We start from the raw sequence: 16797 nt of genomic DNA, 5'->3' as shown, positions 1-16797 counted from the left end.
CACCCACCGTGGGGCTCGAACCCACGACCACAAGGTTAAGAGCCTTGCGCTCTACCAACTGAGCTAGACGGGCATTTTACTTTATTTAAAAACAAAAGCAATTTTATAATTTTATAGTTAATTATCTTTTACATGGGAAATCAAATAGATTATAATATGATTTTTTTCATTGATTAATATATTTTTTAATCTAAAAATAATAATTAAAATTAAAATACCCTTGATAAATAAAAATAGAAATTCTATTTATGTATCTTTTACATAGTAAGGATTTTGTTTACAATCACTAATATGTTATAAAAATTTATTATTTGATACTACTTATCTTAGTTTCACATTAAATTAAAAATTTATTATTATTACTAGTGGGAAAAGAGATATTATATGTCTTTATACTTTTTATGAAAAAATAGTAGTGGGTGATTTGTAATGTTTTACTTTGTTAAATAAATTAGTTATTTTTAATTTGTGTTGTTGATATGTATCTAATTAGCATTTATAATATTTTTTAAATGTTTAAAAATATAATTAAGGGTAAAATAAAATTATAAAATATGTACAATTTAAAATATAATACGAATTAATGTTACTTGCCAACTCAATGAACACAGACATCCATACAAAGAGAATGCATTTAAATGGATTTATAATTCTACAATATTTTTGCTGGTCTTACAAATTTTTTAATCAGTTTTAAACTTTGATAAATTTTGAAAAATATTTATATCTACTACGACCATGCAACATTGATGCAATCAACTAAATAGAAATACACTGAAATATAGATGAAGTGTTATTGAATAATGAATGAGATCGAATCAATATTAATAAAATTAGTTTTAATAATTAAACATGTCTAGCATTATAGTTTTAAACTAACATAAAATAAAAAAAAATAAAAAACTACATATTAGATTAGAATAATTTTACATTAACATACATGTTTCGGTTTATTAAATCGAAATCAAATTTTTTCTCTGACATCATTTTTTTATTTAAGTACGGCCAAATTTTTTTTCTTACTTTCGACATTAAAGTCAGTAAAAATCCAACAATATCAATATTAAGAACTAACGAGATAATTACACTATACAATACATAAGTTAAAGTTATATAATATTAAGAACTACACTTACACACACAGACAATCCTGACTAGAAAATGAAAACGTAAATAGCACATAAATGATTAGCATGATTAGGGTTTACGAGGGAGGAGTAAGTAAGACCAGAATAAAGGTTGCAACAACTGCTGTTGGAAACCATTAAGATATGGGCACTTCTGAATTACTCATATTCAATAAGAACCTTCAAATCATGTGAAAACTCTAACCATTTCTCTGCACTCACAATGCCATGAATTAAATACACTTTACCTACTCGTCTTCCGACACACTAATCCAAACATCACACAACTAAGAAAAATAATCATTAATTTAGGGAAAAAAACATCCACAAAAACCAAAACTTTAACAAGAATAACGGTGACTTTAGCGGATAAGTCCAGAGTTAATGATGAGAATAATACAAGTACTATAATTTTTAAGTCTAACTTTTGTTTTGTAAAAAATAACAAAATGAAACATTTAATTAAAGAAAATGATAATGATACTTTGATAACATCTTTTTGACAATATTTTAACACCATCTACGTGTCATTCTGTGATTGATTCATGATGGTGTTTATGATTATTATTATTGATTGTGAAATAATTTTGGACCAATCACGTAATAACACGTAGATGATGTTAAAATATTGTCAAAAAATGTTGTCAAAGTATTATTATTCTAAAAAAAATTCATGATCCTATTTGAGACTTTAGATTAAAAAGTGTTTTGAATATGAAGTTAAGGTTAAAGTTTGCAATTTATTTTAGATCACCTTAAAAGAAGTGCACTTAAAAATAAATTTGAAGTGTAATTCAACTTCACATTATTCACATTATAAGAAGAAATTTGCATTGATTTTGTACACTATAAATTGAGATTAACGTGTGTTAACTAACATGGTATGAGACCACATCAAACCAAATCCAAAACCTCAATTACATGTTTGATTTGTTCATGATTCAGCATTCCAATCTCTTCTCTTAACTTTACTCAGGTCGAGTACTTTAGATCTAAACGAGGCAGCATACTGCCAAACTTTTTCCACAACCTCACCACTTTCTCTTTCCTTTTTTTATTATCTCTATATATATTATACAAGAACCCCACCATATTTTACCCTTTATCTTTCTCTGCCTTTCCCTTTGGTTGCTCCTACCCATAAAACCTATACTAACATCACCACATTTTCTTCTCTTTGGTTAGAGAAAAAGAAAACAACTTTCTTCCATTCCATTCAGCTTAAGCATATACTCTTTCAGTCTTGAATTAACACCATGTCATTGACACTTTTCCTCTTGTGCATCCTTTTCTTCTTCCCTTGCTACCTGTGCCACCCTGACTCAGCTGGAACAAACACCCTTAAACCCATTTTGCTAACCCCATCCAAGCCTTCAACAACAATCCCTGCATTCCCGGAACAGTCTGATGTTGCAGGGTGCCCTCTTACCCTCTCAGATGAGCTCTTTGATGGGATCAACAGTGCATGTGGTGGTGCCAAAAGTGGTGGTGACATGGAGCTCCACCGCAGCAGGTGCTGCCCAGTGCTTGCAGCATGGTTGTATTCTGCATATTCTTCTACTGCACTGGGCATGGTGGGCCATAGGCATAGCAGTGTTCATGGCCACGCTACATCAGTATATGATATGATGCCTTTACTGCCAGATGACTCAGAAACCTGTGTGAATGAGCTAGGAAAGGCATTGGAAGTGAGGGGAATTGAACTCACCAAGCCTAATGAGACTTGTGATGTGGTTTATTGCTTTTGTGGCATTAGGCTGCACCATTTGACATGCCCAGATGCATTTTCTGTTAGCCAAAGTGGGGAGCTTTTGGGGGATGCAAGTGTGAGAAGGCTGGAGAAGAATTGCTTGAGTAGTAGCACCGATGTCAATGGCTTACCAGGTCTTGGAGGGTGCTCTAAGTGCTTAAATACCCTCTATTTGGTTAGTTTTCCCTATATATGTGCATAAACAAAGCTTACTCTTTTTCTCTTGGGTATTATCTTCATGTTTTGGTGTCATTTGCTTAGTTCATTGTGACTTGAAAGTTGATGGATCTTGTTGAAAATTGAAGATCAGGATGGTGTTTTGGTTTCATTTTCATCTTCTTCACTCATGTTTGGTACTCAGTAAAGTTTTGACATGCTTTTGCTTATTTGTGATGTTGGTTGCTTTCTAAGCTTTTTCATAGTCTTCACGCGCCTTTGGATTTTGTGTGGTTCACGAACATAGATGGAACCAATGGTTGATTCAGCAACTATTTCTTTTTTTGTCACATGAGAGTTTAGAGAAACCAGCAGCAACTCTAATGTCTCAAAAATCAAGTTCTTAAATAAACTAGTATAGCTGGGATATATTAAGCAATTATAAGTGCAATGTCACTATCTTGGTACTTGAAATAAAGTTGTAGTTTTGAATTATTGGTATCAAGAGGACCGTTTAGCTAACAACATCAGTCATTTTAGATAATTCTCTTTTGGATCAAGTAAGAAAATGATTCAAATAAAATGGTCTTGTTTGAAACTAGCTTTCTTTTTGTTATGATTTATGACAGATAGTGTCATTTGTTAAATGCTTGAGACCCCATAAATTTTGTCAATTTGACTGTTCTTATTATTAGCCTGTCCTGGTCATAAATGATGGTTTCTTAATATAGAATTTTAGTTGTGTGCTTTTTCTTCCTCTCATATACACCAATAGATCTTTTACTTCTCTGATTCTTCTGAGTCATTCATTCTATTGTCTGTCATGTTCACATTTTTGAGAAAGCACCACACAGTTTCTAGAATTAGATAACACCAACATCACTTGTGGTCTGTGTTTGGATTTGTCTTTCTTGTTTCTGATTTTTGCAGAAATGTTGCTTGAATCCTTGCAATCGTTTCAGAATCTTAAAAACTGTCATCTGAAGACTCATACTAGGTGTCACATTTTTTGCTGCATTCAAAAAAACTATTCAGGGCTGCTAACAAAATTAATCATTCCACATTGCCACACATAAAAACCCTGCATTAGGTAGTGTACTAGCCTTGATATGCACATCTGAGAGACCCTTTCTGCTATGAGTGGATGTTATGTTACACCAACCAAGATGCTATTTGAGAAGCTTTGATGCACCAAACCCCTTTGGTGTAATCACTCCTAAGTATATTATATGCAACCCCTTTTGATATTCTCATTGAAGTATTACTTCTACGCAGCTTAACAAGAAGTCTTCAAATTCAAGCAAAGCAGAAGAAGACAGGACCACCAAGATCCACAACAAAGACTGTGAGCTTATGGGCTTGACATGGCTTCTGGAAAAAAATAGAACAGCTTACATGCACACAGTTTCAGGGGTTCTCAGAGCTTTGATGTTGAACACCGATGGCTCTTACCCTCAATCTTGCTCTCTAAACAGTGATGGAATGCCTCTTGCTGTGGACTCATCTCAAATCTCTGATCACTCTTCATCAACCAACCTCCAACCACTCATCTCTCTTTCTTTGTTTACTACAACCTATGCATTTTACCATGCTATGATCTTAGCTCTGACATGAGCCAAAAAGGGGTCTCAAACATGACATTTTGTAGATTTGGATCTTTATGTTGTTGCTTAGAAATACAGTTTTTCTCTGTCATGGATTGCAGGGTGTGTATCAAGCGAGATGAGTGTTTATAAGAGAGGACAAGAGAAGTTAACCATGCATGGATGATAAAAAGACAAACTCATGTGTCTTTGACTTTGTTCATTGATCATATGATAACTAAACAACTTTTCATCATAATCATCCATGTGTGGTTGCATAATCTAGATTTCTTTCTTTTACTCTTTTGAACAGACACTCCTCTCACTTGATAAGTATCCCTTGATTGCAATAGGCTGAGGTATTTTGATGTTTGCCACGGTTTTGTTTTGTTTTGGTGGACCACCATAATAGGAACTTGTGAAGTTGTTTTCAAGGGACAACATTCGGAAGTAGTGTTCAGTTATATGTTTCACGGGCAATTTATGGTTATGGAAAGTCAACTTCAACACCAGAACACACTCATATTCTCTGTTGTCTGCACTATGTAGTGAGGTTTTGCTACCGAAATTGTTCCAAAAAGTGGAAATTGACTTTCGAATTATATAACGGAGAAGCCAAAAATGACTTACGAACTATGTAATCCAAAAATAAAAAATAACTTTTTAATTATGCCTGGAGTGTTTTTTTTTTCTCTTAACTCTATGAAACTTTGAAAAGTAATTTTTTATTTCAATTGTACAATTCAAAAGTTCCTTTTAATTTTAAGAAAATAAAAAGTTCCAAATTACACAAACCAAGAAAAACTGGGAAATTTTATATTAATGAGATGAAGGAAAAAATTGCTTAAATTGATGTACAGTTGGACCAAACATATAGTAATTGGGCCATTAGACAAAACCAAGCGACAGCCCATTGGGCCAAAAACGTAAACACAGAAAAATACCAAAAACGCCCACCGTGGGGCTCGAACCCACGACCACAAGGTTAAGAGCCTTGCGCTCTACCAACTGAGCTAGACGGGCTTTCTGTAAATTTTTCGAGAATTTTATATTAAACTATTTAATATGTATTTATCTTTTTTTTTCTTCTTTTTTTTCACTTTTTTCTTCCATTGTGAACGTTACCTACAGGTTGGGGACCTCACCCTTGAGGATAAGGGTGACCCCAATAAAAGCAGAAACTTTTTGTAAGGATCAGTTTGGCAGTCACTTTTGACTCAAGTCTTTGACTATATTAATCAGAGTACAAAGTTGAAGTCATTCATTTTCTTTTTGGAGCTTTTCGAGTCTTCATAATGAGATATTTTTGCATATATTTAACATAATAATTCATATTTTTTTAATTATAACCTGTTGTTTTACGTCTTGAATTTTTACTTAAAAATTCATTTCCACTGGACTTTTATTTTAGGTATAAATGATTTTTTATCAAAATCTAATAAGAATATTATAAAAATAATAAATCTCTTTTACGTATATTTAACATAATTTCATTTAAATCGAGATGACTGGAGTTAAAATATATATTGTCTAATTGATCAAACTAAACAAATAAATGAACTAAAAACTGTTGATGGTCAACAAATCATTACTATAGGCAAACTATCGTGCACGTCAAATTTTAAAAATATGTATTTTTCTTTTTAGTAATAATTTTATTGAACATTTATCTCACTTTTCTTTATAGATATACTAAATACTAAAAGTAAATTAAAAAGTATTTTTGAAAGTAAATAATAAAAATCCTTTGGGGCTACAAGAAAAATAAATCATATTGAATAATCATGATTTAAGAGAATCGTTAATTTTAAAATTATATTTTTTTGTAAATGACTAAAATAACATTGTTTGGAATTTTAAGTAAAATAGAACATGAAATAATCTTTTGAAAAGTATATTTAACACTTCTTCTTTTTGATTAATATCAACAAGGATTGAAGTATCTAAGTTGAAGAAAAGTTATAGTTTGATGATGAGAAAGAGTGGATCTTATTGAAGTTGTTGACCATAGTAAATAAGCTGTGTTGAAAATGATAGTCACAAAAAGAGACATTAAGATGGATTTTCTTTTGCTCTATTTTCCAAAACCTTGTGGGAATGTGGGCTCTATGAGTCACATCTACATCATCAAGTTGGAATTAGGGTTACATATTCACATTACACGACAAGTGCCAATGAGATGAAAAATATATTAAAAATAAAAAGGATAAGAAATAGTATGGGTTTTCTTATTGTTGCAGGTGACTTTTTCTATATATGAGAAAAAACTGTATTAATATTATAGTTCAATATTTGGAATGATAGAATTCTTGTACAAAAGTATGTACATGTACCATCTTATAGAAATGTACATTATATATATATATATATATATATATATATATATATATATATGGAGGTATTTAAAATTTTATTATAAAGAATGAAATGACAAAAATATATGCATTCACAAGTATTTGTAGATAAAATTTACGGTGAATAATTAATATTTATGAATATTTATTATTTATGATTAACAAGTAGAATGTATTTTAATATTGTTTATAAATAGATTGACTATGACTATCATATTATCTATATCTACTAGTATTATAAACAAATTAAAATTAAAATTTAATTTATATTTTATTAAATTTAATTTAATTAAAATTAAAATTTAATTTATATTTTATTAAGTTAAATTTAATTAAAATTTAATTTATATTATATTTTATATATTTTATATAAATTTATTTATATTTTATTATGAAAATTTATAATTTATTTTTTAAATATTTGTGGATATTTATGAATATTCACATATTTTTAAAGATTATTCAATAAATAACAGGTAATAAGTGAAATTTTTTATTGTATAGAATAGATACTTTCTATATCCTATCTACTTATTATTATCTTACAATTGATTTAATTATTTAAAATAAGTATTTTTTAATATACGAAAAATATTAACTAAACACTATCAATATAAAAATAAATTAATTGTGTTGTCTTATGTATGCTAATTATTGACATTTATAGTAAGTCTTAATTAAATATAATAGTAAGTTTTACTTCATTTACAGTTTTAAAAAATAGTTTACCTTGTGAAATGTTATTTAAGATAATAGTTTTCACATAAATTTAAACAAATTGAAACATGTGAATTTAAACGACTCGTTGTTTTGTATTTTATTCTATTAATTGCTTGAATTAAAATAAAATAAAATAAAATAACTGAAAAATAGTCTATTAACTTTTGATTGTGATTTTCTATTTGTTTTGTTTTATAACCCAAATTGTGAAACATGTTGAAATATTTTCGTATTTATGTGTTTTGTTTTTTTTATGGAGCAAATCCATTTCCTTTTTTCTATTTTCGTAAACCAAATTCTATCTTAATTGAGTATTGAAAGAAAAAACGTCACATTATTATGTCATGTAACAAATTAATTCTCTCCTTATTCTTTATTTCCTTCCAATGATTAACTCATTACACTGACGAAACATGATTTATAAGTATATAAAATATTATATTAAAAGATAAAATCATGCACTAGCACATACCAACTCAACACATCTTTTAAAACTGTCTATGCTTACTTATATCAAGATGTGTAAGCATTCTTTTATATTATTAAACATGGTTAATTAAGTATAGCATTTGATTGTATATAATAAACAGAATGAATGAACAAATGCGTATAAAATAAATATTTATATTATTATTTCGATTTTAAATCTGTCAAATAATATTATTACAGTGAATTATTATTAGTAATTCACTTAGTCAAAGTCATTATGAGTATCAGTTTTATAATTTAAAGTTCGTGAGATAATATTGTTAAGATTAATTATTATATATTTGAAATATTATCTATTTTAAAGTGTTGAATTTTTTCCAGTTTTATAATTGAAAAATGTCTAGATTGATAATAAAGGAAAAGATATTTAAATTATGTTTAAAATTAATTCTTAATTAAATTTAAGACTATTAACAAGTATAAAAATAATTTGATATTTTAATTTAACAAAAGCTACTTTCTCTTCTTTTCCGTTCAAAGAGGGGCAAACAATTAAAAACGTGGGTTCCATATACTTTTATTGGTTTCCTTTTTTCGTGACACATTATGAAAAGCTATTTAAAAATTATTCACTATTTGAAGATTAAAAATAAAGAGGAATTAAAGTAATATAAAGTTATTTTTAGACAATCTCTTTCTTTTATAGGGACTTTTCTAACATTTGAACAAGTGATAGGAGTATTATTTTTAACATAATAATGAGTTTTGGTTGAAATTATTCAGTAATTATAAGTCCTATGTTTTCTTATTATTTTTAGTAAATTTGAAATGATAGAAAACTGTAAAAGTTTTTGCACGGGGTGAGTGGAGGGAGAAGCCGTTCACCGACATTTAACGGCTATAATAGCTGTATGTGACGAATTTGCCCATCAATTATTACAAAGTGACAAACCTCTGTGACTGTTTCTTTATCCCAAAATATATATATATGGTCCATGCATTGTACTCCTCCCCTTGCAAAGATAATATATTTCAATTCTCTTTTTTTTTAATTCACTTTTCTTTTTCTTAAAATGAATTTAAATTGAGTTAAAAAAAATTACTCTTTAAAGAAATAAATGTGTTTTAAGTTATTAAGCTTATTGTAATTAGTTTTGATACATTTTAATTAAACAAAAAAATTATAACCACTTTATAATAAGTGACATATAATTGTAAATATAATAAAAACATGTGTCGTCACTACTAAATTCAGCATAAAAAATTGATATAATAACAATTTTATAATAAAATAAAATAAAAATTATGTCAGTTATACATAAAATTGACATAAAAAATAACGATAAAAATTTCATAATAAAATAAAAAAAATTTGTATGTCAATTATATTTTGTAACAGAAAAAACTTATATAGAAAGCAAGTGTGTATATTATTTAAAATTTAGAAAACATACTATATCAGTTTATTATAACCGACATAGAATTTTTTATTTTCTTCGTCTTCCTTATCCTAATCACATTTCACTTCAATGTGATGTTAGCATCTTTTCCTCCTTGTACTCCTTTTTTTCTCTCACACTAACTCTCGTTTTCTCCCTCCTATTGGTCGCTCCCATATTCTCCCTTTCATTGCACTTGGTTGTTATCATTTATCGGTGGCCACTTTTGTTCTTGTAAAGGTCGATTTACCTAGTGTTACTCTCGCTTTGGTCAATCTTGAACACTATTTTGTTATTGAGTTTGTTATTGGTGTTTATCGAGACAATATCACAATGTGTTTATTATGTTTGTTATGTCGGTGTCGAAGTCTCGAACCTCTTTAGTGATAGAGTGCTCATGCAACGATACTAGTATTTGGGAGAAGACATGGTCGATGAGAACACAGACCTCACGAATGTGAATAAAGAAGCAGAGGAAGCAAAGCAAGGAGTGAATGACAATGACGGTAAGCATGAGGCAAAGGCAAAGTGTGTTGTCTATAGTGGAATTAGGGTTTCATTGAAGAATTTGATAATAGAATTAAAGTGAACATGTGCCAGTTGTAGCATAACTGACATAGAAAAATGAAAACTTGTTATATCGGTTGTATCTATGCCGGTTCCATAAGTAACATAAATATTCTTTTCTAACCGACACAAAAAGTCTTCAACGCTTTAGTCAAACACTAAAAAGAAATACATATATCTTTTTTAACCCAACAATGTTAAGGATGTGTTATTTCAAGGGATTTACAATTTGCAAGAGACTCAGAGCAAGTTATTTGGTTGTTTACTTCCAATGTTGGGTAGATTTGTGAACATATAAATTTGAAGGAGAAATGTTGAATTCCATCCTTACATGGATGAAGAGATTAGAGGATAAAAACAGTTCAACATTGATATTTTACACAAATGTCCTTCACTTTTATTTGAATTTATTTTATCAATAATAATAATAATAATAATAATAATAATAATAATAACTATTATTATTATAATAGTAATAATAACTACGTTTTCTTTTATCTTAATGCTAATTATATGGATAAAATTGTAATTTGACAATTTTATCTATTGAAACAATTTTTATTTATCGCATCCATTAAATCGTTTACAAAGTTTGATAAACTTTACTTTCAAACCTCTTTACTTTCATCTCTCAATCTTATAAAATAAACAACCTCACTTTCCTCTTTCTATCTCCTCAAATCCATCAATCATTATCCCTCAAATTCACATAATGTATAAATAGGTTTAGTTAATTTAATTTGATTTGTATTTCAACACATATATAAAACAAGTTGTTTAACCCTCTTAATCCATTAATATGTGATGAGTAAAACCAACTATCCTCTTGTAATCAAATTAAGTTTATTCATTTTTACACTATAAGAAAATCACCAAGGGTGTGTTCACTTGTGAAGATGGATTTGAGGAAGAGTGAGTGAATGAATTTAAATGAAATTGAGAATAAAATGTGTTATTTTTTTAAATAGGTTTGAAGGTGATAGAGAGTAAATTTAAAAGTAAAGTTTGTGAAAATTTGTGAAAGATTTGACTAATGTGATAGATTAAAATAATATTTTAATAGATAAAAGAAACGATTACCAAATTGTCCTTGATATTATAAGTAATATAAAATTATTTTTGGATTAGTTGGAATTTTAAAAAATGTTAATGAATAGTTTTGAAAAAAAATTATTCTAATAGAAAAAAGTACAATTTATTTGGTATAAAAAAGTTAAATATTTGTAATTAAAAAAAATTGAATCTTTACTTGTTTACTTGCCCACAAGCCCAAATATATGTTTAGACATTCATGCATAGTAAAAAAAGGAAATACAATGTACAATTGAAGAAAAGTTATAGAACATTGAAGTAAGAACTACTTAATATTTAATGTTTATAATTAATAATTCTTCACAAATATGTTTTTTACACTAAGGATATCTCTACACTTGTGTCCCACAAATGATCACTCTCATATACACATTGATTAGTGGAAACGAACACGCATGATTCCATTTTTATATCTGTAACAAAACATAAATAACAACTCGTTTTAGAGACAAAAATCAATTAGTCATTATACTAACTATTATATATGCCAACTTTATAAAATAAAAATTTTAGATATCTAAATTAGAAATAATTATAATTTATTTGTGAATTGCAATCTAATTGATTACTAATATTAAGTGTCAACTATGATGCATGAACACGATGCATGTATTTTATACATTTATTTTAAAAATAATAAAAGATAATACATATTAAAATAGTATCAAAATTAATCAATGATTTGAATCTCTAAAATAAATGGAAGACTACTTAATAATTTTAGTATTTACTCAGCTCTTAATAGCTGACTCACTTTTTAATCCATTCTAAAATATCTCACAATCTTACTGATTCACTTTTTAATCCGTTCAAAAATATTTCACAATCTCGTACAAGTATTTTTTTAATACAATTATTTTATAAAGATTTATATTTTTGATAATTATAAAACGTTATTTTCTATAAAATCCGCATTTTAAATTTGCGATCTGATCGTTATTAATAATATTTAATACAACGATAAATAGTAAAATTTACAAACATGAAAAAGAGTTTTACCGTATTTTCTAATCACAGACAAAAATATGCTTTAATTTTATTGAAATCTTAAATTATTATATTAAAATTATGCTAAAATAATTTTTATTAAATAAAAGTATAAAACCTTTTATACTGATAATATACAATCATTAAACTACAGCAAAATCAATGAATGCGTTTTATAACACGAGCATGTGGTAGGTATGATAATGAACTTCGTGTAAAAGAATTTTCAGTGATTCGAATCTCAATCAATACATGTACATTAATTCCAACCTTATATCTTATAATGTTTCTTTCACTTTACTTCTTCTATTATTTCAATATTTATTTATGATATATCAATAATCTATTTGCAAACCATTATTTTATGGGTTATGTGATTGGATTGTAGGGTTGACACAATATGGCACTCTCATTAATTTTTTCACGTTTAAGTAAATTTTCAAGAAATCAAATTTTAGATATTTAATCTATGGCGTTTTGATATGAAAATGTAGGTTATATTTAAAAAAAAACCAACCCTACTAAAAAATATATAATTTTTTTAAATAATTATGTGTTAATATTAATATTAATATTATCTTGACTTAGTGATGATGATGTTTGAGTAACGTGATATTATATTTATACTGTCGACAAAAATACTCATTGTGTTGCTGTGAGAATTTCGAAGAACTCCACAACTTAGATAAATAAATATTGATAATTTTAGTTTTTTGATGCAATGGGGGACAAAAGATATTCTTAAAAATTCTTTCATGTGCTTTTCAGGTATCAAATTTATCATGATTCTGTCTTTTAGGTATATTTTTCTTATTGATCCTGTTTTACTGTCAGTTTTTATTTTATTTTCTCAATATATATATATATATATATATATATATATATATATATTATAGTAGGTTTCATTACGTAAAATATTTTGAGTTTTTAACTACTAATTCGCGAACGATGGGAGACGTTAAATTCACGTCGAATTTTTAAATTCGACGTCAAATTAAGTTTGAATTTTGTAAATATATGATCTCTAATTTTGTTAATATACGACGTTAATCAATTTTTATTTTTTTTTAAATTAATTGTGATCCTTTCTTACCACTCTAGGAAGCTTGAAAAGCAGAAAAACAATAAAATTCAGTTTCTGATATTTTATAAAGCAACAACTATGAACATAGTATCAATAACAAACAATAATAACTAATAACAAACAAGTTCAATCAAACAACAACAACAATCAACCAAACAACAACAAACAAGTTCAAAAAAAAAAACAAAAACAAGTTCAACAATAAGTTCTTCAAAACGAAAATGAAAACTAACCTTCAAAATGTGGATTTGTCGGAATAAAGTGTCGTCATTGGTGACAGAGAAAACAGAATGCGCTTATGAAGAACAAAAGCACGAAAATAATCGGTCAAAACAAATGAAAATCAAAAATAAAATGCATTTGTATCAAATGAAAAAAATATTACATGTGATGGTCGTCAAACTTCATTTGGAAAATGTTTGAGAAGAAAAGAGAGTCTCGCACGCTAAGATAAAATGAATGAATTTTCAATCTTCTGCTCAAATTATTGAATTCACAAACCTTTTGACGCTGGAACATTTGATGTTTTATATCATTTTACGTCGAATTACAATTCTAAACGATGTTTAATAATTGTATTTATTTACAAAAATGTCACCGATCATTTTTAACATTGGCTATTCAGTGGTTAGACACTAACCGTGTGACTATATACGTTGTTTTGTACTAGTGTTTATGTATTATAATAGCTTTATATTCATTATTATGCACATGACTTTTTGACTGATTCATAAATTATTATTAAATTTTATCAAAAGTAAAATAAGAATATAAAATCCGAATTGGAAAATCAATACAATCATTATTTTGAAAAACTATATAAAAAACCTACATTAAAAAAATGTAGGAATATGCTATGGACACCAATCCTAAATAAATTGAAACAATAAATTCAAATACTAAAAATATATAGAAAGTCATATCCTATCTTCATAAATATTCCAAAAATATATAGAAAGACATCTTCTATCTTCATAAATATTCAAAAAATATAAGACTGAAATATTATATTACTCAGTAATATCTTCAAATGGAAACTTCTTGAAGAAATTTTAAGCGAATTCCATAACTGTTTTGGAAAGATTCTTGGAAAATACAGAACTTAATTATAAATTATTAAAACTTGAGATTCAAAATTATAATAAAAAACTTTTAGATAACATAATTACACATTCATCTAATTGCTTTTTCTAAAAAAATAATAATTATATTATTCATGTGTAGCAATATATTATAACAACAAAGAGGTAATTACATAAATATACCAAATGCATAAATATAACAGAATTTATGATATCATAAAATATATCAAGAAATATTTCAAAAGATAAAATAATAAATAGATCAATACATCACATTAGAGTTTATAATCATACTACATTATCCACATTTATCATTCACATGACAATATTAATATTGTTTCTCTTTGAATCATATATTATCATATGAAGACACACACAACTTTACTTATGAAGCAATTTTAAATAAATTTATATCAATTCAAATATATAATAACTGTAAACAACTAAATTATCACTTCATGCAATCACTTCAAACATGTAAGAATATAGTTCTTAAATAGATTTGTCCAATCAACATCACCAATCATCATCATACGATTCACCAATCATCATTATGAACTAAATTAAAACTAATTTCCCTTGTTAGAACACATTTTCCTCTATTAGGAATGCTAGTAGAACTCTATATCACACAAAATCGTCTAGTTATCTATACAAACATCATATAAAAGAACTAAACATACCATTACGATCAAAATTCAATGAAGATTCGTTTTAAGCATACTTGAGAAACATGCATGCATGGTCATTATAGAGTTGTACTCAAAAAACTAAAATACCTCTAAAAATAGAAAAGGGAATTTATCCTTCAAATATGAAGAGTTATTTGTAGTTAGTTGTAAAAAAAATGAATGATTGTAAAACGAATGAATGGTTGAGTAAAAAATATAAAAATAAGATAAAGAAGGTTTTAAAAGAATTTTTTTAAAAGATGAATTCTTTTTATAAATTGAAATTCGATTATTAAAAAATTATTTATAATTTAATATTATTTATATTAAAATAATAGAAAATCATATTCTAAAATCTATATATAGTATTATTTATCTCTTTCCTAAAACAATGTATGTAATTTATTGTTATGGAAACTTGTATTTAATCAAAATTTAGATAATCAGTCATTATTTAAGATAATTTATTAATTTATTATTTTACATGCGATAATTAAATATGATATTAAGTAATAAATAATATTTAAATAATGTTTCACTTCACAAAATATTGAATTATCTATTAACATAGCATAATGAGTTTTTGAAAAGAATTAAGGTTCTAAACATGATATGTACAAACTAAAAAAAACTTATATTCAATATACGATTCACATATTTTCATATATAAAAACAAAAACATACACACACTTTTTTCTAAAGTAAATAATATAAATAAACTACATTCTAAAAACAATATAAATTTTCAAGAATCATGATCAACACTAACTTTATTGATGACTAATTTTGCATACATATGATTTAACTAATAAGCATATGACTAAATGACCTTTTATAGGAAAATATCAAATATATGCAATTTGGCTCACAGTCTTTTTCATGTATTATTTAAAAGAGGTGGTAGTATATTGCTTAAAAAGCTTACTTACAAGGTTGGTGTAATATTAATGGTGGCAAAATCTGTTCACATATTAGTTATCATGTCTACTTTATTAATGGATATTAATTCTCTTTATAATTATTTTTCTATACATAAATTATTACAATTTTATTCTTTATATGTTGTAACTGTTTTTGTACAATGATCTGTACTCATAATCAAACTACTCACAATCAAATTATAAAAACTAATAAAAGTATTTTTTTTTATAAACACATTATATCTTTAATATAACTTTTGGCAATAAATTCATTAACAATTTCATTTTTTATTATAGTATTAGTGTTATTATTCTTTAAAACTTTATATAAAAAAACTAATTATAATCAACATTAAACATTTTTTTTTTAAAATTAAGTGGTTAAACATGGACAGCAGATCTGTCCTATCACGAAAATATATTATTAAAAGACACTCTCTCTCTTCTTCTTAATTGAATAATTTAAGTTGAAATAATTGTAATAGAAGTTACCTAAAAATAATCTTTATTTATTATTACAGATTCAGTGGATAAAACATGGATAACTCAGGATAGTTAGTCATATCATGAAATCCTATCATTGATAATCAAGGGTTTTCAAAATATTTTAACAAATTTGAAATCAATACACTAAACAAAATAGGGATAAAAAGATATTTAAATGTTAAGTATAATTAATAATTTAGTTATTAAATTTATAACTTTAAATGTAATCCCTTTGAAATGGAAAAATATCAAATTAATTTTATTTGAAAAATATTAAAATAGAAAGTAAAATGAATGATGTAGATAAATAATAATTTAGTTCTTGTTGGCATGGTTGAAAATGCAAAGAA

General features: G+C 26.5%; 1 protein-coding gene and 2 non-coding genes across 3 annotated transcripts; 1 reads left to right on the top strand and 2 right to left on the bottom strand.

Annotated features, from left to right (window-relative positions):
* TRNAK-CUU (transfer RNA lysine (anticodon CUU)) lies at positions 1 to 73 on the bottom strand. The gene has a single exon. It is a non-coding gene; the product is annotated as a tRNA-Lys (tRNA).
* A 1969-nt stretch (positions 74 to 2042) lies between these two features.
* LOC108343892 (uncharacterized GPI-anchored protein At4g28100) lies at positions 2043 to 5133 on the top strand. Its single transcript, XM_017582322.2, has 2 exons — positions 2043 to 3052; positions 4309 to 5133. Exons 1-2 carry the CDS (start codon positions 2384 to 2386, stop codon positions 4645 to 4647), a joined length of 1008 nt encoding a protein of 335 aa, XP_017437811.1. The 5' UTR covers positions 2043 to 2383; the 3' UTR covers positions 4648 to 5133.
* Positions 5134 to 5566: 433 nt separating this feature from the next.
* On the bottom strand, positions 5567 to 5639 carry TRNAK-CUU (transfer RNA lysine (anticodon CUU)). The gene has a single exon. It is a non-coding gene; the product is annotated as a tRNA-Lys (tRNA).
* Positions 5640 to 16797: the final 11158 nt, after the last annotated feature.

This window comes from Vigna angularis, chromosome 8 (genome assembly GCF_016808095.1).
Source record: "Vigna angularis cultivar LongXiaoDou No.4 chromosome 8, ASM1680809v1, whole genome shotgun sequence".
Taxonomy (NCBI): Eukaryota; Viridiplantae; Streptophyta; class Magnoliopsida; order Fabales; family Fabaceae; genus Vigna; species Vigna angularis.
This window is presented reverse-complemented; position numbering and strand designations above follow the sequence as displayed.

Coding starts and splice junctions, on each gene's coding strand:
- LOC108343892 (XM_017582322.2), top strand. CDS start 2,384: ATGTCATTGACACTTTTCCTCTTGTGCATCCTTTTCTTCTTCCCTTGC. Junction 3,053..4,308: donor GCTTAAATACCCTCTATTTG/GTTAGTTTTCCC, acceptor ACTTCTACGCAG/CTTAACAAGAAGTCTTCAAA.